Source organism: Orcinus orca, chromosome 1 (assembly GCF_937001465.1).
Source record: "Orcinus orca chromosome 1, mOrcOrc1.1, whole genome shotgun sequence".
NCBI lineage: Eukaryota > Metazoa > Chordata > Mammalia > Artiodactyla > Delphinidae > Orcinus > Orcinus orca.
This window is the reverse complement of record NC_064559.1, coordinates 42106742-42132322: the sequence shown is the minus strand read 5'-3', so window position 1 is coordinate 42132322 and position 25581 is coordinate 42106742. Positions and strand designations below refer to the sequence as shown.

Sequence of the window (25581 nt, the reverse complement as noted above, 5' to 3'; positions counted from 1 at the left end):
ATATAGCCAAACTACTCTTCCAAATGGGTATGCCAGTTTATATAGTAAGTCCCCTACATATGAACGAGTTCCGTTCCGAGAGTGGGTTTGTAAGTCCAATTTGTTCGTTGAGTCCAACAAAGTTAGCCTAGGTACACAAGTAACACAATCACCTATATAGTACTGTACTGTAATGGGTTTATAATACTTTTCACACAAATAATACATAAAAAACAAACAAAAAATAAAGAAAACATCTTTAATCTTACAGTACAGTACCTTGAAAAGTACAGTAGTACAGTACAACAGCTGACATACAGGGGCTGGCATCAAGTGACAGGGAAGAAGAGTTACTGACTGGAGGAGGGAGAGGAAGTGGGAGATGGTAGAGCTGAAGGATCGTCAGCAATAGGAGACGGGGGATAAGCTGCAACTTCACTCACACCTGACATTGATGGAATGCACGTTTGCATCTTTGAAAGTTCACAACTTGAAGGTTCATATGTAGGGGACTTACTGTACTACCAACAGAGTTCCTTTACTCTACATCCTTGCCAAATTTGTTTGCATCAGATTAAAAAAAATTTTTTTTTTGCCAATTTGAATGTGTGGGATATTGTATCTTACTTTGGTTTTGATTCGGATTTCCTCAATTACTAGTAAGGTTGAGCATCATACATGAGCAATATACACACACACAAACATATAAATGCCTTCTGATTTCCCCAGACTGTTTGCTCTTTTCTTAGTGATTAATAGGGGTCACTTTTATATTGTGAGTACGAAGCCTTTGTTGGTTATATGCATTGCAGACATTTTCTCATAGCCTATGTCATGTCCTTTTAGAAAATATCATTAGTTTAATGTATATATTTATCAATCTTTTTATTTAGGGTTTATGTTTTTTGCATTAGGAAATTCTTTTAAGAATACTAAAGATGGTTCCCTTCCCTTCCCTTTATTGCTTCTAAAACATTAAAGTTCTGGGGACTTCCCTGGAGGTCCAGTGGTTAAGACTCCACGCTTCCACTGCAGGAGGCACAGGTTCAATCTCTGCCCTGGTCAGGGAACTAAGATCCTGCATGCTGTGCTGCGTGGCCAAAAAAAAAAAAATTAAAGCTCTGATTTTTACCCTTTGATCTTTAATCCACAATTCATTTTCTAATTTCACCTTATTTTTCCTCTATGGCTAATTGATTGTCCCAGGACAATTTACTATGTAGATTCTCTTCTACAAATATCAAGTTTTCATAAATGCATAATGTTCTAGTCATCACAGCTGTCTGCAAATATTCTAGTTTTTTTCTATACAGGCACTTACTGGCATGGCCATATGACTTTAAAGGTGAGTAAAAGTGATACTTCTCATTTCCTACCTGAGTAATCATGGAGACATGTGCCTGGATCCCTGAGTAATTTGCTGCCTACTCACAGTGAACAGGTAGCATTGGCAAGAAATAAACTTTTGATGTGTTTGGCCACCAAGATTTTTTTTGGTGGGGTTTCATTGCTATAATACAACCTAGCCTATGCCAACTGATACACAGGGCTAGGTCCCTGGGCTCCAGTGATCTAATTGCCTATCCCTTACTAATACATGACATCTTGATTACCACTGCTCTATAAATCTTGATATCTGAGAATTAGTTCCTTACCTTGTTCTTTATCAAAATTACCATTGTTGTTCTTGGCCCTTACTTATCTCACAGTAATTTCAGAATTAGCCAAGTTTTATTACAAACCCTGTTTAAGTTGGAGATTGCAAGATGAGGCCTAGGTCTAAAGATGTTATCAAAAACCCCTGGGTAACTAGCCTTCGTTACTCTCTTCCCACTGAGCTCAGGAATGCACAGGGACCCAGCGAGGTTAGCCTGAGGAGGCCAAGGAAAATAAAGGAGGCCTGTGCTGAGGCTTGAGTGTACTCTACTGCACTGTACCCTACGGTGATCTCAAATCTATTCCAGACCTCAGTGAGGATAGCCAGAATCTGGAGAAAGAATTATAATAGCAAAGAATACTGTTAGCTGAATCTAGAGTATGGTATTTGTCTGAGTTTCAGATAGCAAGTAGCTACAGATGGGAACAGTGAGGGATCATGCTTTCTCCAAATAGCCCTAACTCAAAAAAAAAAAAAAAAAAGTTTCTTGGTTATTTGGTTCCTGAGTTTTGGACACTAAAATATCCTGAAAACCTGTCCTAGGAGTGTAGTGCCTATCCAGACTATCCCATGTACAAGTCTGCTCCAATCTTTTGTATATAATACTAGGCATGGAGGGGGACAGGTACAATTCCAAAAGGTGTGATATGACTCTCACTCATTCAGACATTATGATCCCTAACTATGCACCCCTTCGGTGACAAATAAGTCAAGAAACTTCTCCAACTGTCCTGGGGAATATTATTGAACTCTCCACAGGGTTTCCCAACACCCTCTTTCTAATTCCTTCAACAAGTAAACTCTGTTCAGTTTCTGAAGACTGTGTCTGTGTCTGGCCTTTCCATCAGTCCAAATCCATAATTGACATTTGTTAATACAGTGGTCCTGTAAGGTTAACTGACATTATTACACTCTTGAGTCTTCCCAAAACATGGTATACCCCTCCACTTAATTGAGGTCTTCTCTTATGTCTTTCAATGTTTTATAATTTATAAAGTTATTTTTTAACATTTAAGTATAGCTGATTTACATTAAGTTCTTTTTGGTAGATTTATTCCTACACATCTTATACTTTTGGTTGCTATTATAAAATGTATCTTTTTATAAGAATGCAATTGACATTTTCACATTGTTAGGTATCTCATAATCTTTCTGAACCCATCCTTATTAGTTCTAATACAGTCTGTAGGTTCTCTTGAATTAATTTGTAGACCATGGGGTTAGCAAAAACATTTTCTGTAAAAGACCAGACAGTAAATATTTTAGCTTTGCAGGCTATATGGTATCTGATGTGGCTACTCTGCTGCTCTTGTAGTTCAAAAGCAGCCATAGACAATATGTAAGCGAACACAACTTTATAAAAACCGGCAATGGCCAGATTTGGCTCCTAAGACAGTTTGCTGACCTCTGGTATACATAATCATATTATCTGCGAATAATAGCATCTTTTTTCTTTCCAATTCATATACTTTTCATTTTTCCTGTATTAGTGGGCCAGCCAGGACTTTTCATTGTATGTCCTTTGTACCTTTTAAATCCTATACAAATAAAATTTAGAATTAAGAAATGAGAACTCAGGGGACTTCCCTGGTGGTCCGGTGGTTAAGACTCCATGCTCCCAATGTAGGGGGCCCTGGTTCGATCCTTGGTCAGGGAACCAGATCCCGCATGCCACAACTAAGAGCCCACATGCCGCAACTAAAAGATTCCCGCATGCCACAACTAAAGATCCCTCATGCTGCAATGAAAATCCCGTATGCGGCAACAAAGATCCCACGTGCCACAACTAAAACCTGGCACAGGGACTTCCTTGGCGTCACAGTGGTTAAGAGTCCGCCTGCCAATGCAGGGGACATGGGTTCAGTCCCTGGTCTGGGAAGATCCCACATGCAATGGAGCAACTAAGCTTGTGCACCACAACAGCTGAGCCTGCGTGCTGCAACTACTGAAGCCTGCACGCCTAGAGCCCATGCTCCGCAACAAGAGAAGCCACCGCAATGAGAAGCCTGCACTGAGCAATGAAGACCCAATGCAGCCAAAAAAAAAAAAAGACCTGGCACAGCCAAATAAATAAATATTTAAATATATGTTTTTAAAAAAGAAAAAGAAATAAGAACTCAGAGTCTTTATTTTTAAAACAAGTATAATAATCTTTCTATCTCAAAAATTTACCTGAAATAATATATATGGAAGTCCTTTACAAATTTCAAACAACTAAACAAATTTTTACCTAATTAGTTATGCATAACCAGGTGCTAAATAATGTGCTATAAAACACATAAAAGCTCCACAGAAATCAGAATAGTCAGAGACGGTGCCATCTAAGGCCCTTGCTCATGCCATTACCCTCTTCCCCCTTGTCTATCCAAATCTAACCTGTCCTTCAAGGCCAGCCTCAACCACCATCTTTGCTGTGATGACCTCCCTGCCACCCACACCCCTTCCTTTCTTGTATCTTGTCCCAATTATGTATTCTGAAGGCCTTTAGCATGCACTTGCCATACAACTTCTCTTATGTCGTTATCTTTCTGATAAATAACTTTTACACTATTGTTTACTTTTCAGAGGTTTACATAATCTCAATTGAATTATAATTATTTCAGGGTGGAAATCATGTATCATGCTTCTTTCTAATCCACACAGCATCTAGGGCACTATTATACATTTAGTAGATACTTGATAATTATTGGTAGGATAAATGAATAAATGAATGAATAATACAATGAACAATAAGTGAGGTAAACGTTAAGCTAGCTCTTATAGGACTGCTTAAGGAAAAAGAGGACACATTTCAGGTAAAAGAAATAATGGCACAAAATGTATTACAGAGATGAGAATTAACAGTGTATGTGCATGTGAAGGCATGTTTGTGTGTCTGTGTATGTGACACAGGGTTGGTTATAAATTTGGCTAAAAGAGAATTTTGTATTGGGAAACAATGAGGTATAAAAGAAGGAAAGAAGCCACCTTAAATGATAGGCTAAAGAAATGAATTTGCTCTACTAGATAACAGTAAGCCACTATATTTTCTCTGCTTCCTAATTATGAATTTTAGGTTTAAGTTAAGCAGTGGAGGTAACCAAAATTAAGAAAAGGAACTGAAGTATTTAATTATGAGATGATATAACATCTGGTATTTGCTTTAAAATATTCCAGGGAATTCCCTGGCTGTCCAGTGGTTAGGACTCTGTGCTTTCACTGCCAAGGGCCCGGGTTCGATCCCTGGTTGGGGAACTAAGACACCACAAGCTGCAGCGTGGCCAAAGCCAAAAAAAAAAAAAAATTAAAAAGGTAAAATATTCCAGGAAAAATGCAGAGGAAATAAAAGCAAGATTGGTGAACTGTTGGTAATTGTTGAAGCTGGGTGATGATGGGTACTTAGGAATTCATTAAATTAAATGTTCTACTTTTGTGTTTAATAATTTCCACTAAGAAAAGGGGTGGGGGGAAGTAATCCCAGTAAAAGGTAAGAGTTTAGGTCACAGCATAACTTGTTACAACTTATAAAACAATTATGTACTCTTGTGTGCACTGCCCCCCAAAAATATAAAGAAAAGAATAGCAGTGAGTGACTTCTGAAGGCAAGTAAGACAGAAATAGGGGGTATTGGTTAATAAACAGTGTTAATATAAGGACAAAAGAATACTGTGTCAGAAAACTCTGAAGGGAACACAATGTGTTGGTGCCTGCAGTCAAAGCTACAGTGTTAGGAGGAATATCTGTCTGCTATGCTGAAAGACCTAGAAGGATGAGACGTTGATAGAGTAGTCAAAATAGATGACAGTTTGCAAGGGGTCAAAGAAAGGAATTATTGATGACACTTTCCATATGCTTATGGTGGTCACAACTATACTTTATAAAGGACCTAAAGCACCCTGGGAGAACTCACAAAAGAAGACAGTGCTGGCAGACAGCAGAAACAAGAACTACAATCCTGCAGCCTCTGGAACGAAAACCACATTCACAGAAAGATAGACAAAATGAAAAGGCAGAGTACTTTGTACCAGATGAAGGAACAAGATAAAACCCCAGAAAAACAATTAAATGAACTGAAGGTAGGCAACCTTCCAGAAAAAGAATTCAGAATAATGGTAGTGAAGATGATCCAGGACCTCGGAAAAAGAATGGAGATCAAGAAGATGCAAGAAATGTTTAACAAGGACCTAGAAGAGTTAAAGAACAAACACCTAGAAGAATTAAAGAACAAACAGAGGTGACAATACAATAATTGAAATGAAAAATACACTAGAAGGAATCAATAGCAGAATAATTGAGGCAGAAGAACAGATAAGTGAACTGGAAGACAGAATGGTGGAATTCACTGCTGCAGAACAGAATAAAGAAAAAAAAATGAAAACAAATGAAGACAGCCTAAGAGACCTGTGAGACAACATTAAATGCACCAACATTCTCATTCTAGGGGTCCCAGAAGGAGAAGAGAGAAAGAAAGGACCTGAGAAAATATTTGAAGAGATTATAGTTGAAAACTTCCCTAACATGAAAAAGGAAATAGCCACCCAAGTCCAGGAAGCACAGAGAGTCCCAGGCAGGATAAACCCAAAGAGAAACACGCCGAGACACATAGTAATCAAACTGACAAAAATTAAAGACAAAGAAAAATTATTAAAAACAACAAGGGAAAAACGACAAAAAATATACAAGAGAACCCCCATAAGGTTAACAATTGATTTCTCAGCAGAAACTCTACAAGCCAGAACGGAGTGGCACGATATATTTAAAGTGATGAAAGGAAAGAACCTACAACCAAGATTACTCTACCCGGCAAGGATCTCATTCAGATTAGAGGGAAGAATCAAAAGCTTTACAGATAAGGAAAGGCTCAGAGAATTCAGCACCACCAAACCAGCTCTACAACAAATGCTAAAGGAACTTCTTTAAGTGGAAAACACAAAAGACAAAAAGGACCTACAAAAACAAACACAAAACAATTAAGAAAATGGTAATAGGAACAAACATATCAATAATTACCTTAAACGTGAATGGATTAAGTGCTCCAACCAAAAGGCACAGGCTCACTGAATGGATACAAAAATAAGACCCATATATATGCTATCTACAAGAGACCCACTTCAGACCTAGGGACACATACAGACTGAAAGTGAGGGAATGGAAAAAGATATTCCAAGCAAATGGAAATCAAAAGAAAGCTGGAGTAGCAATACTCATATCAGATAAAATAGACTTTAAAATAAAGAATGTTACAAGAGACAAGGAAGGGGCTTCCCTGGTGGCGCAGTGGTTGAGAGTCTGCCTGCCGATGCAGGGGACACAGGTTCGTGCCCCGGTCCGGGAAGATCCCACATGCCGCGCAGCGGCTGGGCCCATGAGCCATGGCCGCTGAGCCTGTGTGTCCGGAGCCTGGCTCCGCAATGGGAGAGGCCACAACAGTGACAGGCCCACGTACCGCTAAAAAAAAAAAAAAAAAGAGACAAGGAAGGACACTACATGATGATCAAGGGACCAATCCAAGAAGAAGACATTACAATTATAAATATATATGCACCCAAAGAGGAGCACCTCAATACATAAGGCAAATGCTAACAGCTATAAAAGAGGAAATCGAGAGTAACACAATAAAAGTGTGGGACTTTAATAACACCTCACTTACACCAATGGACACATCATCCAGACAGAAAATTAATAAGGAAACACAAGCTTTAAATTACACAATAGACCAGATAGATTTAATTGATATTTATAGGACATTCCATCCAAAAACTGCAAATTACACTTCCTTCTCAAGTGCACACAGAACATTCTCCAGGATAGATCACATCTTGGGTCACAAATCAAGCCTCAGTAAATTTAAGAAAATAGAAATCATATCAAGCATCTTTTCTGACCACAATGCTATGAGATTAGAAACCAGTTACAGGGGAAAAAACATAAAAAATACAAACACATGGAGGCTAACTAATACACTACTTAATAACCAAGAGATCACTGAAGAAATCAAAGAGGAAATAAAAAAATACCTACAAACAAATGACAATAAAAACACAATGACTCAAAACCTATGGTATGCAGCAAAAGCAGTTCTAAGAGGGAAGCTTATAGCAATATAAGCCTACCTCAAGAAGCAAGAAAAATCTCAAATAAACAATTTAACCTTACACCTAAAGGAACTAGAGAAAGAAGAACAAACAAAACCCAAAGTTAGAAGAAGGAAAGAAATCATAAAGATCAGAGCAGAAATAAATGAAATAGAAACAAAGAAAACAATAGCAAAGATCAATAAAATTAAAATATGGTACATTGAGAAGATAAACAAAATTGATAAACTTTTAGCCAGACTCATCAAGAAAAAGAGGGAGAGGACTCAATCAATAAAATTAGACATGAAAAAGGAGAAGTTACAACGGACACTGCAGAAATACAAAGCAGCCTAAGAGACTACTACAAGCAACTCTATGCCAATAAAATGGACAACCTGGAAGAAATGGACAAATTCTTAGAAAGGTATAACCTTCCAAGACTGAACCAGGAAGAAATACAAAATATGAACAGACCAATCACAAGTAATAAAATTGAAACTGTGGGGCTTCCCTGGTGGCGCAGTAGTTGAGAGTCCACCTGCCGATGCAGGGGACACGGGTTCATGCCCTGGTCCGGGAAGATCCCACATGCCACGGAGTGGCTAGGCCCGTGAGCCATGGCCGCTGAGCCTGCATGTCCAGAGCCTGTGCCCCACAACAGGAGAGGCCACGACAGTGAGAAGCCCACGTACCGCAAAAACAAAACAAAACAAAACAAAACAAAAAATTGAAACTGTGATTAAAAATCTTCCAACAAACAAAAGTCCAGGACCAGATGGCTTCACAGGTGAATTCTATCAAACATTTAGAGAAGAGCTAACACTTATCCTTCTCAAACTCTTCCAAAAAATTGCAGAGAAAGGAACACTCCCAAACTCATTCTATGAGGCCACCATCACCCTGATACCAAAATCAGACAATGATACTACAAAAAAAGAAAATTACAGACCAATATCACTAATGAATATACATGCAAAAATCCTCAACAAAATACTAGCAAACAGAATCCAACAACACATTAAAAGACTCATACACCATGATCAAGTGGGATTTATCCCAGGGATGCAAGGATTCTTCACTATATGCAAAGCAATCAATGTGATACAGTATATTAACAAATTGAAGAATAAAAACCATATGATCATCTCAATAGATGCAGAAAAAGCTTTTGACAAAATTCAACACCCATTTATGATAAAAACTCTCCAGAAAGTGCGAATAGAGGGAACCTACCTCAACATAATAAACGCCATATAGGACAAACCCACAGCAAACATCATTTTCAATGGTGTAAAACTGAAAGCATTTCCTCTAAGATCAGGAAGAAGACAAGGATGTCCACTCTCGCCACGATTATTCAACATAGTTTTGGAAGTCCTAGCCATGGCAATCAGAGAAGAAAAAGAAATAAAAGGAATACAAATTGGAAAAGAAGAAGTAAAACTGTCACTGTTTGTAGATGACATGATACTATACATAGAGAATCCTAAAGATGCCACCAGAAAACTACTAGAGCTAATCAATGAATTTGGTAAAGTTGCAGGATACAAAACTGATGCACAGAAATCTCTTGCAGTCCTACACACTAACAACGAAAGATCAGAAAAAGAAATTAAGAGAACAATCGCATTCACCACTGCAACAAAAAGTATAAAATACCTAGGAATAAACGTACCTAAGAAGGTAAAAGAGCTATATTCAGAAAACTATAAGACACTGATGAAAGAAGTCAAAGATGACACAAACAGATGGAGAGATATACCACGTTCTTGGATTGGAAGAATCAATATGTGAAAATGACTATACTACCCAAAGTAATCTACAGATTCAATGCAGTCCTTATCAAATTACCAGCGATATTTTTTACAGAACTAGAACAAAAATCTTAAAATGTGTATAGAGACACAAACGACCCCAAATAGCCAAAGCAGTCTTGAGGGAAAAAACGGAGATGGAGGAATCAGACTCCCCAACTTCAGACTATACTACAAAGCTACAGTAATCAAGACAATATGGTACTGGCACAAAAACAGAAACATAGATCAATGGAACAGGATAGAAAGCCCAGAGGTAAACCCACGCACCTATGGTCAACTAATCCATGACAAAGGAGGCAAGGATATACAATGGAGAAAAGACAGTCTCTTCAATAAGTGGTGCTGGGAGAACTGGACAGCTACATGTAAAAGAATGAAATAGAACACTCCCTAACACCATACACAAAAATAAATTCAATATGGATTAGAGACCTAAATGTAAGGCTGGACACTATAAAACTCTTAGAGGAAAACACAGGAAGAAAACTCTTTGACATAAATCACAGCAAGAGCTTTTTTGATCCACCTCCTAGAGTAATGGAAATAAAAATAAACAAATGGAACCTAATGAAACTTAAAAGCTTTTGCACAGCAAAAACGAAACTATAAAAAAGACAAAAAGACAACTCTCAGAATGGGAGGAAATATTTGCAAATGAATCAATGGAGAAAGGATTAATCTCCAAAATATATAAACAGCTCATGCAGCTCAATATTAAAAAAAAAAAAACCCAATCAAAAAATGGGCAGAAGACCGAAATAGACATTTCTCCAAAGAAGACATACAGATGGCCAAGAAGCACATGAAAAGCTGCTCAACTTCACTAATTATTAGAGAAATGCAAATCAAAACTACAATAAGGTATTACCTCACACTGGTTAGAATGGGCATCATCAGAAAATCTACAAACAAATGCTGGAGAGGGTGTGGAGAAAAGGGAACCCTCTTGCATTGCTGGTGGGAAGTAAATTGATACAGCCACTATGGAGAACAGTATGGACGTTCCTTAAAAGACTAAAAACAGAATTACCATATGATCCAGCAATTCCAGTACTGGCCATATACCCAGAGAAAAGCAGAATTCAAAAAGACACATGCACCCCAATGTTCACTGCAGCACTATTTACAATAGCCAGGTCATGGAAGCAACCTAAATGCCCATAGACAGACGAATGGATAAAGAAGATGTAGTACACATATACAATGGAATATTACTCAGCCATTAAAAGGAATGCAATTGGGTCATTTGTAGAGACGTGGATGGATCTAGAGACTGTCATACAGAGTGAAGTAAGTCAGAAAGAGAAAAACAAATATCGTATATTAACGCATATATGTGGAACCTAGAAAAATGGTACAGATGAACCGGTTTCAGGGCAGAAATAGAGACACAGATGTAGAGAACAAACATATGTACACCAAGGGGGGAAGTGGCGGGGGAGGGTGGTGGTGTGATGAATTGAGAGATTGGGATTGACATATATACTGTAATATGTATAAAATGGATGACTAATAAGAACTGCTGTATAAAAAAACTTTTTTTAATTAAATAAAATTTTTTAAAAAACGAGTGCTTCGGGCTTCCCTGGTGGCGCAGTGGTTGGGAGTCCACCTGCCGATGCAGGGGACACGGGCTCGTGCCCCGGTCCGGGAAGATCCCATATGCCGCGGAGCGGCTGGGCCTGTGAGCCATGGCCGATGAGCCTGCGCGTCCGGAGCCTGTGCTTTGCAGCAGGAGAGGCCACAACAGTGAGAGGCCCGCGTACCGCAAAAAAAAAACAAAAAAAAACGAGTGCTTCTCTAATATCCATCAATTTTTTTTGTTCTAAAAACATGTAAGGAAATCCATTCTGAAGTTTTTGCTTTTGGTTAAAAATTTAAGTTTACGACTATGCTATTATTATAGAGTTAATAAACCTATCTCATTATCTCATTAATTAAAGCTCAAACCACTAGATTATGAGAAAATAATAATAATATAATATAATATACATTAATGATATACTATTATTAATATTATTAATATATTATTATATATTAATAATATTATATAATAATAATAATAATCTAGCTCAAACCACTAGATTATAAGAAAATAATCTGTAATGCTCAAAGGTTTACACAGACATCAACAAAAATAAAACCACTTACCATAAGTGATCAATAGAAGGACAAAAGGAATATTTTTAAATAGGTTCCTTATTGATTTCCCATAGGAATACTCTCCAGGGGGACTGTCTTGGAGAACTGCTTGAGCCTGGCTTGGTGGATACTGAGGTTTTTCTTTGAATGCTGGAAACATACATGAAAAGATAATTCAATATACAAGTCTTCTTTAGTGAGCAGACTAAATTAAGTTTAAAGAGGTAGTAAAAGTCTTTTATACTGAGGCTTTTCATTTTCACTAATTTCTAAGTGAAGAATAGTTTGATATTATCATCTCAACCCTCTGAGATGGACTAAAACTCAGAGATTTGGCCAATTCACAGAACTGAACTGTAAAACCATCAATACTATGTCACAACTTTGCCCAGTGATTATTCTGTTTTTAGTTAAGCAAGATTAATTTTTATTATATTAAGTATTCAACAATTCTATTTCTAAATTTGGTTCAATCTGTAATTAGAGGTAATATCAGATATGAGCAAGCCAGTAAATTGAACTTTTAGAGGACTGTCTTGAGTTAGTACCTATTTGCTTCTGAAATTTGATAGAAAGTTTATCATCTGATGCAATTACCCCTCTAGAACTGAAAAGGTCCATGTGGATTCATGGGAGCAGAGCTAGGTCCTGCTTGCTGACTCACTTCAGCTGCATATGGAAAATCTAGGGGTAGAGCTGGGAGACATAAAAGTGTGATACATAGTTTCTGATACTGTAAGTTCTAGCACTGCCCATTACTATGTAGTTAGAGAAAGATCGCGCAACCTTCTCAGCCAGATATTTAGAGACTGCCCTTTTGCTGGGCAGGGAAGGATCTACTAATTTCCTACAACAGATGGCTAGGCAGAGATTTCTGTAGGGTATGGATAGCCAGGAGTCAAGACTTTCTGATAGAAGAGCTGACCTGCTAAGAGTGGTACATCAGAAATTAAAATCCAGTTTTAGTACTGACTCAAAATTTTAAACTCAAATACATACAGGAAAAATGCTGTATTTCACTGAATCTAAAATGGTCTGAGGCTGGCACTTAATGATCTTGGCAGGCATCAACAGAAGGTTTTCACATAACCATACCTCAATTGACACCAGTGTTACATGCCATTGATTTTTTTTTATTGTGATAAGAACATTTAACTTGAAATCTACCCTCTTAACAAACTTTTAAGTGTACAATAAGTATTGTTAACTATAGGCATAATGTTATACAGCATAACTCTAGAACTTATTCATCTTAGACGCCATTGATTGATTACTAAAGGCACCTCAATTTCAGAGACGCCATGAAAAAAATGTACACTTTAGAATCAATAAAGTAGGGTAAATTCAAAAGCCAAAAAGAAGGTAAATGGATTCAGAAGAAAGTAATATTTTCTAAAATATTAGAATTTCCTCCTTCTCTTTCTCTCTCTCTCTTTTTAAATAGTGGCTATTTCTTTCTTCCAACAAAGCAGCCTGCTTTGTAGTTTGAAAGTGGTCTAGATCTGATGGACCTGACTGTCAACTGTAATCATGTAGAAATTTTTTAAAAATACAGATTTGGGGATTCTAGAGAAGGCTCAGTGAATCAGAACCTCCAGAACAGAACCTTAGAACTGTATTACACAAAACTCAACGCTCAGCCAGGTTTGAAAATCACTGCAAAAGAAAGAAATGATTCTTAAAACTTGCACACAATATTGTAATTCTCTTAATTCTCCTGTTTGCTGCTAAAAATAAAAAATTACAGCTCTTTGCTCACCAAAACATGGATTAATTATGATATAAATAAAACAACTAGACTTCTATTTTTATAGGTCTTACAACTAATTGAAGCGGAGACATAACTCATATTTACTTTTTAATATCCTTACATTGGAGGACTGGTAGACATAAAACGTTTTAAGTGGTTGCAATCCCTCCCCTTCCTTTCACCCTATCTGCTCCTTGCACTGTTGAGGACGCCTGTTGTCCTCTCCTGAAAGTCTCTTTGCATCCTAGTTAAGATAGGAGATATCTCTCTTTATTAATATTGGTAAAACAGAACTCACATGTTGTAAAACAAAGTTTCAGAATGTAAAAACTATGCTTACAACGTAGTCATGGGTATTGAATGAGTCCTAAGTCTCTTACTTAGATTTTTATTTACTACAATAAAATAAGTCTAAATGGCTCAGATCTGAACTCAAATGCAAAATAAAAACAAGTTCTGGTAGTCTTTAATTCCATTAGACTTGTTTTCTGAATACAAGTGTTATGTCTTAGTTTCAGGAAGTTAACTGCTTTCTTGGACAAAATCAAGATTTTATCTACCAGCTACACAATATAGTAAAGTCAGGCTTAAGTCTATAAAGAAAAAAAAAAAAGAGGAACAAAAAAACCATTGGTCTATGACCCTGTTTACGCCTCATTGCTCCTTTCAAAGGATGAAATATGGCTTTTTCTTTCTCCTTTGAAACCGAAAAATAGACTTCTAACTTCTCTTCTCCCCACCAAAAAGTTGTGCAAATAAAATAATTAACTAATAAAATAATTAATTAGTAAAAGTTATTCTCCACCCTTAGCAATAGGAATGGAAAGTAGCCAAAGGATTTTGGGTACCACATTCAAACTTTTTCTCCCATGATGAATAAATAACAAATCTATTGTGTTTAGGACCACTTCTGTTTTTTGAAATCAGGTTATAATATTATCTTTTGATTTCATTATTTGTGCTTTTGTGATTCAAGCGGACATTACACATATTAATTTATTATAAGACAAACACAGGTTTGAATCCTGGCTCTGCCTCATCTCACTATATGACTCAAAGAAATCAATTCCTGCTTCTCAGCTATTGCTTTCTCATTCATAAAATGGAGATAATAACAACAAGCTGGTATGAGGACTATATGATATGTGTAAAAGAATTTTGTAATTATTGAGTACTACACAAAATACATTGTCTTTTTGAGGAATATTTATTTTTTAAAATCAGAGACTTTTCAGGGAATTCCCTGGCAGTCCAGTGGTTAGGACTTGGCTTCCACCGCAGGGGGTACAGGTTGGATCCCTGGTCAAGGAACTAAGATTCCACATGCTGTGCAGTGCAGCCAAACATAAATAAATAAATAAACATTTAAAAATAAAATAAAATCAGAGACTTTTCTCAGGGCTTGAAATTCTTATACACTAAGTAAAACGTACTTCTATTAACAATTTATAATAGGAGCCAATATATAAATATCCTGAATGTAAGAATCAAAAGTAAAATTATACATGCATGTTTTATACTCATGTATTTAAATACCTTAATATTAAATATTTTGACTGCCATTACTTTTGGTTTCTGTCATCCACTCATTTTAGTGAATCAGGATGATAAGGATTTTAACTGACATACTTAAGTGATATAGTTTACTGCTCTGCATAAGAAGAACAGCTTTCAAATACAACAGCATTACCACTTATACAAGAGGAATTGAAACAAATAATCAGACTAAGTAAAAATTAAAATGATATATTTGTATATGTAACATTTTATTAATGGAGTTAGATTGCCCAGGTTCAAATTTCATCTTTAGCATTTATATACTAACTGTGACCATGAGTAAGTTAAATTTACTTAAATTCTGTGCCCAGTTTCCTCATTTATAAAATGGGAATGATAATAACAGTACCGCCCTTATAGGGCTTTCAGGATTAAATGAAATATAGCATGTAGTTGTGCTTTTAAACATGTTTGGTACATATCAATCAAATGTTAGAGACTGTAATAGTATTCTCCCAATAAGAATGGGGTATTAGTGTGAAATTCAGTGGAAGGTTGGGCTTAATTCCTAGAAATGTTAGATGAATTACACTTAGGGAGGGTAATAGGATTACATGACATGAACCCTCCTCAAGTTAGTATTTTAGGAAGACTTCTGAATACCAGTTTGGTATATGTCACATTGCTGAAAAGCATCAGCACAAAACTAAATTATTTTATAAGATTTGATTGGGCTTCCAAAATATGTATGGGTAGAATTTAGAAGGAAGTAGCATTGTCTCTTAGTAATTAAGGAACTTTAAGAAAGTTAGGATTTTTAAAATAATCCATATTTTCCTTAATAGCAAATATTTAGGTATAAGGAAAACAGGTAAATTTTTAATTTAAACGTCACAATTTTCAACCTAGACTTTCATATCACAACTGTATATTATCTTGCTTATACTATGCTTAGTATCATAAGATTAAGTTTATAGGTCACCAAGCAAAACTTGACAATGAGCTTTTTTTTTCCTATTCTATTTCCATTCCATTCACCCCCCATTTCCATTTCCACTGTCTACTCATAAGCCATGAGTACGTAAATAATTATGTACATGAATAGCTCTCTTTTAATTTCTTAAATAATACAGGGTAATACGCCAATGGTCATACCTATGTTTTTTGTCCCACTCCTTTGACAAATAAAAATCTTATATTTGTAGCATCTCATATATATATATATGTTTAAATACATGTGTCTTATATATAATTTTGTATCTATAGATATCTTATATACAGTCTATTACTCTCACTTCTTCCAAAGAGACAAGCAATTGAAGATGATAAAAAAAGGAAAACCAGAATTTATGCAAAGATACATAGCAATCAAAGGAAAGAGAATTATATATATATATATTTCTTTTTTTTTTTTTTTTTTTGCGGTACGCGGGCCTCTCACTGTTGTGGCCTCTCCAGCTGCGGAGCACAGGCTCCGGACGCGCAGGCTCAGCAGCCATGGCTCACGGGCCCAGCTGCTCCACGGCATGTGGGATCTTTCCGGACCAGGGCACGAACCCGTGTCCCCTGCATCGGCAGGCGGACTCTCAACCACTGCGCCACCAGCGAAGCCCGAGAATTTTATATTTTAATAATCCCTATTGCTAATGGAAGATCCATTTATGCAAAATGTATATAAACTATATCTCATACTTCATCTAGCACATCAAATACGGCTACCAGAAAAGTAGATATAGGAATTTGTTTTTTAAAAATATAGATTTCTTTTAAAACCTTGTTAAACTGCCAAAATAGTACAAGGGATAATTTATCCTTTTTCAGTAGTCAGCACACAGCAAATATGCCACTCCCTAACAGAAACATAAAAACCAATCATAGGTAGATTGGACATGTCAGAATATTTTAAATGCTACCATGAGAATATTTTGTTCATTATCTTAAGGGAAATTAAAAATATGTGGGCTGAGTTTCCTATCCCTGGGTCCAGCAGTTCATCTCTAAAGGCATCTGTGGTGGTGCAGTGGTTAAGAATCCGCCTGCCAATGCAGGGGACACCGGTTCGAGCCCTGGTCCGGGAAGATCCCACATGCCACCGAGCAACTAAGCCCGTGCACCACAACTACTGAGCCTGTGCTCTAGAGTCCACGAGCCACAACTAGTGAGCCCACGTGCCACAACTACTGAAGCCCGCACGCCTAGAGCCTGTGCTCCACAACAAGAGAAGACACCACAATGAGAAGCCTGCGTACCGCAACGAAGAGTAGCCCCCGCTCGCCACAACTAGAGAAAGCCCGCGTGCAGCAACGAAGACACAAATCAGCCAAAAATAAAATAAAATAATTAAATAAATAAAATTTAAAAAAATAAAGGCATCTCTATCAAAACACTCCATAGTCTTTAACATACATTTTCTTTGAAAACTGAGGATTTTATATCTGGTGATCATAAAAAAAAATTGCATTTTTCATTACTGTTATAACCATGGTAAAAATTAACATATAAAATTTAAAACTCCAGCTATAAGGAAATTTAATTATAAATTTTAATGATTGAAAGATGGTCTTTCAACTTTAAAGTTCCTTTCTTCTTCAAATCAATTTAAGATATACTGAGTGCCCACAAGGCAATATTATAGTTATGTTAGCAGTTCTAGTACTTAAATAAGCCTCACCTATTCTTTTCCCTGAAATCAAAATTGTTTCCCATTAAAAATAAACTTTAAAAAGCAGACCTTCCCAAACCTTCTTCCAAACTGATGATGGCTGCTTGCAGCTGATTTTGACTGACTGCTTCAAGAGACAGGCCCGGACGAGAGGACTCGGGGACGAGTGGTGGCAGCAGTGCTTTGCTGGAGTGGCCTAACAAGCAGATAGTTGCCACAGTTTGAAATTCTGCTGAACAGCTTGCTGCTGCCCAGGATCATTCACTGGTCAACATTTTCAGATCCAGTTAACTGTTAAATTGGGGATCCCTGGAAGGATTTATCATTTAAAGGAAGGTTGTAGCCTATTCGCATCATTTCAAAGCACGACAAGAACTTGTTCCTGGCGAGGTTAGTGTAAGATGCAGACACGTAGACGGATAGGCAAAGAGGAGGCAGGTAATATGTTTGAAACCAACAGTTATCAGGAAAGAAAAGTTAGTAGGGAGACAAATGAGATGAATTAGTCTTCAAACCCTTTACAATATTAAAACGGGTGTAGCGGACCATAACATATCCTTAGGCGGTAGCATTCATTACCTAAACAAGAAAGTGAACAGCAAGAATGAAACAAGCAAATAGCACTTGAGATACTACCAGTACACATTTTCAGGGTTGGTTATTTTTATTTTCATATGTTTGTCATGCACTTATCTATTTAAGCTTTAGGGAAAATAATTCACTTACCAATTACCGTTAAAATAAATAAAAGTGTGGCGACAGCTGAAGTTCCATAAAACATGGTACTGATATTACAAGCCAGCAGTTGTGTGTTATTCTGTGTGTTCGGCACCAAAACTGGTGGCAGCAAAAAGCCAACTGCAGTTCCAAGCTGTAAAATAAACAGTCCTGTTAATTCTTTCTTCTTATTATAAGAGAAAAAAAAGTAATCAACATAAAGACAACCACTATTGCAAGGTCCTTTCGTAAGCTCTAAAGCACCATGTTCTAATGTCTTTTTACCATACCATTAAAGGAAAATTGTTGTCAAATGTCTTCCCTAGTTAATAAACATTTACTAAGCTCCAACCATCCAAATGATGCTGCTATAAAGTTGTGTAAGACACACTCCTTACCCTTTGGCTACTTACAATAAAAAAGGAGAATAAGGGCTTCCCTGGTGGTGCAGTGGTTGAGAGTCCGCCTGCCGATGCAGGGGACACAGGTTCGTGCCCCGGTCCGGGAGGATCCCACATGCCGCGGAGCGGCTGGGCTCGTGAGCCATGGCCGCTGAGCCTGCGCATCCGGAGCCTGTGCTCCGCAGCAGGAGAGGCCACAGCGGTGAGAGGCCCGCGTACAGCCAAAAAAAAAAAAAAAAAAGGAGAACAAAAATACACACATATACACAAAAAAAATGCTGAGAAAAGACAACATACAAACTGGGAGAAAATATTTGCAAATCATATATTTGATAAAGATCTACCATCCTGAATATATAGAGAACTCTTACAACTCTACAACAAAAAGACAAACATCCCAATTCAAAAATGGGTAAAAGACCTGAATAGACATTGCTCCAAAGAAGATGTATAAATGTTCAACAAGTACATGAAAAAATGCTCAATATCATTAGTTATTGGGGAAGTGCAAATCAAAACCATACCCCCTAGAATGGCTATAATTTAAAAAAAAACCAGAAAGTAACAAATGTTGTCATGATGTGGAGAAATTGGAACCCTTGTACACTGCTAATAAGACTGAAAACAGTGCAGTCACCATGGAAAACAATTTGGCAGTTCCTTGAAAAGTTAAACATAGAATTACTGTATGACCTAGCAATTCCTCTCTTGGGTATATACCCCCAAACTGAAAACAGGTATTGAATATTGTGCATGAATATCCGTAGCAGCCCTATTTGCAATAGCCAAAAGGTGGAAAACAGCAAATTGTCTATCAATGAATGAATGGATAAACAAAACGTGGTATATCCATTCAATGAAATATTATTTAGAAAGAATGAAATACTGATAGATGCTGTAACATGGATGACCTTTGAAAACTTGCTAAATGAAAGAAGCTAGACACAAAAGGTCACATACTGTATGATTCTATTTATATGAAATATCTAGACTAGGGAAATCCATAGCGAAAAAACAAATTAGTGGTTGCCAGGGGCTAGAGAGGGTGGAATGAGGAGCGACTGCTTAGTGGGAACTGGGTCTTCTCTGAGGGTAGATGAAAATGTTTGGGAACCAGATATAGGTGATGGCTGTACAACATCGTGAAGGTACTAAATGCCACTGAGCTGTACACTTTAAAATGATTAATTTTTTATGTGAATTCTACCTCAGGAAAAAAAAATTAGGCCGACTATGATCATCACAAGAGAAATAAAATCAAAGTATTAAAGGAGGATCAGTGGAGGGAGATTTCAGATTCTTTGGGGGACGGAGGTGAGACAGAAGGGCCCAAGATAGGTTTCAAAGAGGAGGCTGAGGCAGAGAAGTAACATTTATCAAATATTGCATTTGCTCCCTATAAAAAGCTGGATAGAGACAGTTAAACCGGTAATTACAAGTGTAGTAAGAGCAGTACTGTGATGAGAGGTAGAGTGCCATGACTGGGAAGATCATGTAATTGATCATTCAAGCAAGAACACTAGTTAGAGTGAAAGGGACCCCATGAGCAGTTGTACTGGACAAGATGTACACCTGGACTATTCTAGGCCAGTTGGAGCATATGGTCACCTTAGCTAAGAGAGTACTTTAGAGGAGCACCTTGTATAGACGTGGGGTTCAGGAAAAATTTCTGAAGGCACAAAGATCTGAATAAGAAATTAGAGTTAGCCAAGTGAAATAGAAACGTTCCCAGTCAAGTAAGTCAGAAAGAGAAAAATATCGTATATTAACACATATATATGGAACCTAGAAAAATGGTACAGATGAACCGGTTTGCAGGGCAGAAATTGAGACACAGATGTAGAGAACAAACGTATGGACACCAAGGGGGGAAAGCGGGGGTGGGGGTGGTGGGATGAATTGGGCGATTGGGATTGACATGTATACACTGATGTGTATAAAATGGATGACTAATAAGAACTGCTGTATAAAAAATAAATAAAATAAAATTCAAAAAATATATATATGTTCCCAGTCAAGGGGACATCATGTACAAAGGAAGGAGAGAGCATGGCCTTGTGAGAAACTGTAAGTAGTGCACAAGTCCCCTCAGAGCAGAGCAAGTCTGTATATGAGGAATGGAGGCTGTGCAGAGAGGTGATGCTGAGGAATTGGCAGGAGGCAGAACTGGAAGGTCTCACTTGACACTTAAGAGAGTTTGAATTTTTTCCTAAGGGCAATGGAAGACACTGCAGAGGGCAAGGGAGTGTCCAGGACAGATGTGCACATTAGAAAGACCACAATGGACGAATGTGGAGAATAGAGGGAAGAGAGCAAGAACTGCAGATAGGAAAATCAGTTAGCAAGCTCTAGGTGAGAGCTACGGGTGGCCAAGGCTAAGATGGTGGCAGTGGAAATGAAGAGTAATGAGCTGGGAGACAAGGTAAATTTTGATTGGTGGGGTCATATGGGATAGTCAAGTGGAAATATCCAGCTGACCAGTATCTACATAAGTCTGAAGCTCATTAATTTATTGAATAAATTTTTATGGAGAATCTACAATGTGCCAGGCACTCTAATGAATGCTGGACATTCAGACGATGTGCCTATTTCATGAAACTTACAACCTAATGGTGGGGATCGGAGAAGAGTAATAATTAACAATTAATATATAAACATAAATATATCAGACAGTGATAAGCACTACATAGAGGATTAAAGTACAATGATGTAATAAGCCAGTGACTGGGCAGCTCTAAATGGGATCCTCAAGAAATGCCACTGAATGATATTTAAAATGAATTTAAACTGAGAGCTGAATGATAATAAGGATATAACAATGTGATCTTAGGAGGAAGAACATTCCAGACAGAGAGAATGTTTTTGCAAAGGCCCTTATGAAAAATGCAAGCTTAGTGTTGTTTAAGGAAGCAAAAACATGTTAGTAAGGTTTTGTAATCCACAGTAAGGAATTTAGATTTTATTTTAATTACTATGGGAAATCATTGGAGAGTTCAAAGCAGAGCTATGACATGGTCTGATCTATGTTTTAAAAGGTTCTCTCAGGAATTCCCTGGCAGTCCAGTGGTTAGGACTTGGTGCTTTCACTGCTGGGGCCTGGGTTCAATCCCTGGCTGGGGAACTAACATCCTGCAAGCCGTGCGGCATGGCTAAAAAATTAAAAAAAAATTTTTTTTTAGAAGGTTCTCTCAGGTTAGATACTTGGCACAGTAGATGGGTAGTTAAAAGACAGGATTCAGGAATCAGACAGACCTAAGTGTGAATTCTGCTGCTAATTAGCTGTGTGACTTTTGGAAAATAACTTTATCCCTTCAAGTCTCAGCTTCTGTATATATAAAATGAGGAGACTAATAGTTCCTACCTTACATAATGAAATTAAATGAAACAATGTGTGTAAAGTACTTAGCATGGTGCCAGGTTTAGTGAATGCTCAATAATGTTGAATATTACTATGAATGACCACTCCATAATCTAGGCTAAAGATGCATACTTGGGGGTCGTGAGCAAGTGCAGAGCTACTAGAGTCAAGGAAGGATTCGAACACTTAGGGAGAATGTGGGAGGAAGGCCCAGAGGTGTGCCAAGTGTTAGAGGGAAATCTGCCTATGAGAAAACATTTCCATTTATTATCCATGAAATAGATAATCCATAGATATGGAGTTGATAATATTTCCATCATGCTCAATGAAGTATTAATCTTGCATACAATTTCGTAAATGAAAAAATAGTTGAAGGTACCAGTTCCTATCCAAACATGCGGAAGCAACCAACTAAAATATCAGTCACAAATTATTTTGGATATACAACTATATTTCAAGCTATCCCTTCTTCTGTACTTTTAAAGGAAATAAATATAAAGCAATAAGCCCACATGTAGAGTTAGTCTTTACATGGAATTTAAATAGATCTTACTGTGATCTTGAAACAAGTGTTAGACCAGAAGTAAAAGAGTAACATTCTTTTGTTACATAGCTACATGATATATGTATAGAGAGAGGTAACATTTTTGTTATACAGGTCTTTTTTTTTTTTTAAGCAATTTCTTTTAAAAAGTCTTTATTGAATTTGTTACAATATTGCTTCTGTTTTATGTTTTGCTTTTTTTGGCCCCAAGGCATGTGGGATCTTAGCTCCCTGACCAGGGATCGAACCTGCACCCCCTGCATTGGAAGGGGAAGTCTTAACCATGGGACCGGCAGGAAAGTCGCTTGTTATACAGGTTTTTAACTTGATTCTCCTCGAGCTGAATGAACACTCGATATAATTTACATAAAGTATCATAGGACTCCATATGCAAAATTTAAATTACAGTAAAAGGACCATTCTTCAATTAAAACACACACACACACACACAAAATTCTACCTAATAATGCTACTGGAACGCTAATGAATTTGAACCTATGGTGTTGGCAAGTCTAGGAAACAGTTTAATGGAGACTTGGCAAAATAAGCCACGCTTTTGCAATGGATTCTATGATCTATGATTTGTCTTGCATTTTCTTACCGTTAAAATTTGGTAATAGGACTCAGTAATGCTGCGAAGTCTTTATCACTAGATTTATTTAGCGATCATTTACAAATGTCTGTTATGTACCAGGCACTCTGCTGACTGCTAATATATAAAATTAAACAGAAGCTGTTTACATGGACCACTCAAAATAAGAACAAACTTCCCAGAACACAGCTCCTTCCTTTTGCAAAGAATACACTGATGACAAAAATAATACCTACTTTAGACTCATTCATTATTGCACTGACAAGTTTTCTATGATGTTAGGCCTAGATATGGGCCTGTACAGTTAATTACTTTACAGGTAATTCTCAAAGATGACCAGGTAGTCATTTTAAACTGGTTTTGAAAGGTCTGTCTTCACAAATAAATCAAAACCCCTCTTTAATCCAAGACTGCTTCCTATTTTATGACTGCTCACCTCCTCCCCTTCATTTATAGAATGCCTCCTAAGGGTCCATCCATATACCTAGCTCACATGGCCTATGACGTTTTATCTGGTCCTTCGGGATCCGATTTTCATCTATTACCCTAGTCCTTACCTGATTACCTAGCACGGCGGTGGCGCAAGCTGTGGACACCTCCTTGGGCCCAAACCACACTGAAGCGATGTGGGAGGGCAAGCCGAGGATGAACACCTGGGCCACAGAGCACAGGCACTGGCCCAACATGGTGACCCAGAAGAGATGCTGCTGCACGCTGCCGCACTTGATCCAGGCCCCCAGGCAGTTGAGGCCGGAACCGAGCAGGGCGGTGAGCCGCAGGCCTCTGGTATCCAGCAGCCAGGTGGCCGGGAAGATGAGGGGCACGTAGGCCAGCATGTATACCATGGACAGCCAGTCAATGTGCAGCGAGGAGACGTTGTAGAAGCCCTCGAAAACGTTGCTGATGATGCTGTATTGGATCCACTGAAACGCGTTCACCATCGAGTATAGGCTGAAGATCAGTAGCACCAAAAAGCGCCGCGCGGAGAGCGCAGTCCGGGGCACCAGGGTGCCCTCGACCGCCGGCGTCTGCTCGCCGGGGTCCTTGGGCAACAACCGGGCCTGGGTCTCCTCCTCCGGGGCCAGCGGAGTCTTCGGCCTGTCCAGAGCTCCCGAGGCGGCCTTGGGGCTGTCCCGAGAGACCCCATTCAGGGCCAGGCAGCCGGCTTTGGGCCCGTTCTGCGTCTCCGCGCTCACCTTTCCAGAGGGCGCGTCCCCCGGGACCGGGAGGTATCCGTTCGCGGGCGGGTGCCCGTTCGCCACCGTTGTCCCCTCCTCATCGTCGGGCAGTGCCATGTCCCTGGGCTCCCCGGAGCCGCCTGGCGCCCCCGCCCTCCTCCCAGCCCTGCACCCCCAGCCCAAGACCCGAGGCCCTCCCTGCACCCCAAGCCCTACCCCTCGGCCCACTGCTCCTGCGACCCTCTCCCCGGCCGAGTGAGCCTCGGTCTGAGCCGGGAGCTGCAACCCGCGCTGCCTGAGTCCGCAGGCGAAGTCCTCGTCCCCGTGCGCTGCCCGGCGGGCGGTCACTCAGGGCCAGGCCGGGCCGGGAGAAAGCAGCGTCACTGCGCGGTGAAGGCCCGCTGGCCAATCAGCGGCACCCTCGCCCGCCGGAGCCAATCGGGGAGCTTCCGGAGGGGCGGGGCGGGAGTGAGTGTGCGGGGCGGTAGAGGAGGAAGGCCAAGCTGGAGGTCTACGCTAGGTGTTCTCCTTCTGGATGGATGCTGTGGCCAGAAGTCCTCCGACCTGGGCGTGGGCGGGCGGGAGGCGAGCTTTGGATTGGGCAACTCGGGACTGGGAACGAGGGGCTAGGAGAAACGGGGGAGACAAAGAGGCAGACATGAGTCTCTCCACCTAGGGGGGCTCCTCTAGGGACAGGTCTAACACTGGCAGAGGACAAACTTGGCCTCTCGGCCCAATGCAGCTGTCAACATCGGACGCTGCCTTTAGAGCAGACAGGAGCACGTTTCATAAATTCGTGCTGTCTCGGCAGAGGGAGAGCACCGGAAAGCATTTTGATCCAAATAAAGAGATTTCTTCAGAAATCTGCGCTTGTGAAGTTGGAATCTCTGGGACGTGCTGTGCCTGAGCAGGCCCTGTTGCTCAACATTCTCCCTTGCACCAACACTTGCAGTTAGTATTTACTGGACACACATTCAGTGGCTTCCAAGCACCACACTTGCTTTGAAAGGTATGTGCCCCACACTGTCATGGACTCTGGGGAATAAAAAATAAAAATGAGACATATTGCCTACTCTCAAGAGCACACGTAGCCTTGTAAGTGTTCCTGGACTACAGGAAAAGTCAGTCCTGCTACTTCTTGGGAAACTAAATTTGAAGGAAAAAAAAAAAAGACTCCAAGTATTCATTATTAAAGTGGAATTGAAACTAGGGGTATCTCACAATGGATTTA

General features: G+C 38.9%; 1 protein-coding gene across 5 annotated transcripts in view; it reads right to left on the bottom strand.

Moving 5' to 3' along the window:
* Nucleotides 1–24704, bottom strand: part of FLVCR1 (FLVCR heme transporter 1) — a 37470-nt gene extending 12766 nt beyond the window's left edge. For 3 of the 5 annotated variants that reach the window (XM_033438051.2, XM_033438052.2, XM_004275259.4), the window contains exons 1-3: nt 23730–24704; nt 18287–18431; nt 11661–11801 (exon numbers count right to left, since the gene is read on the bottom strand). In XM_033438051.2, the coding sequence (XP_033293942.1) occupies nt 11661–11801; nt 18287–18431; nt 23730–24467 (1024 nt within the window). In that variant the 5' untranslated portion in view covers nt 24468–24704. The remainder of the gene's footprint in view (nt 1–11660; nt 11802–18286; nt 18432–23729) is intronic. The other 2 variants (XR_007478337.1, XM_033438053.2) reach the window with 1 other exon arrangement.
* Between the last annotated feature and the right edge of the window lie 877 nt (nt 24705–25581).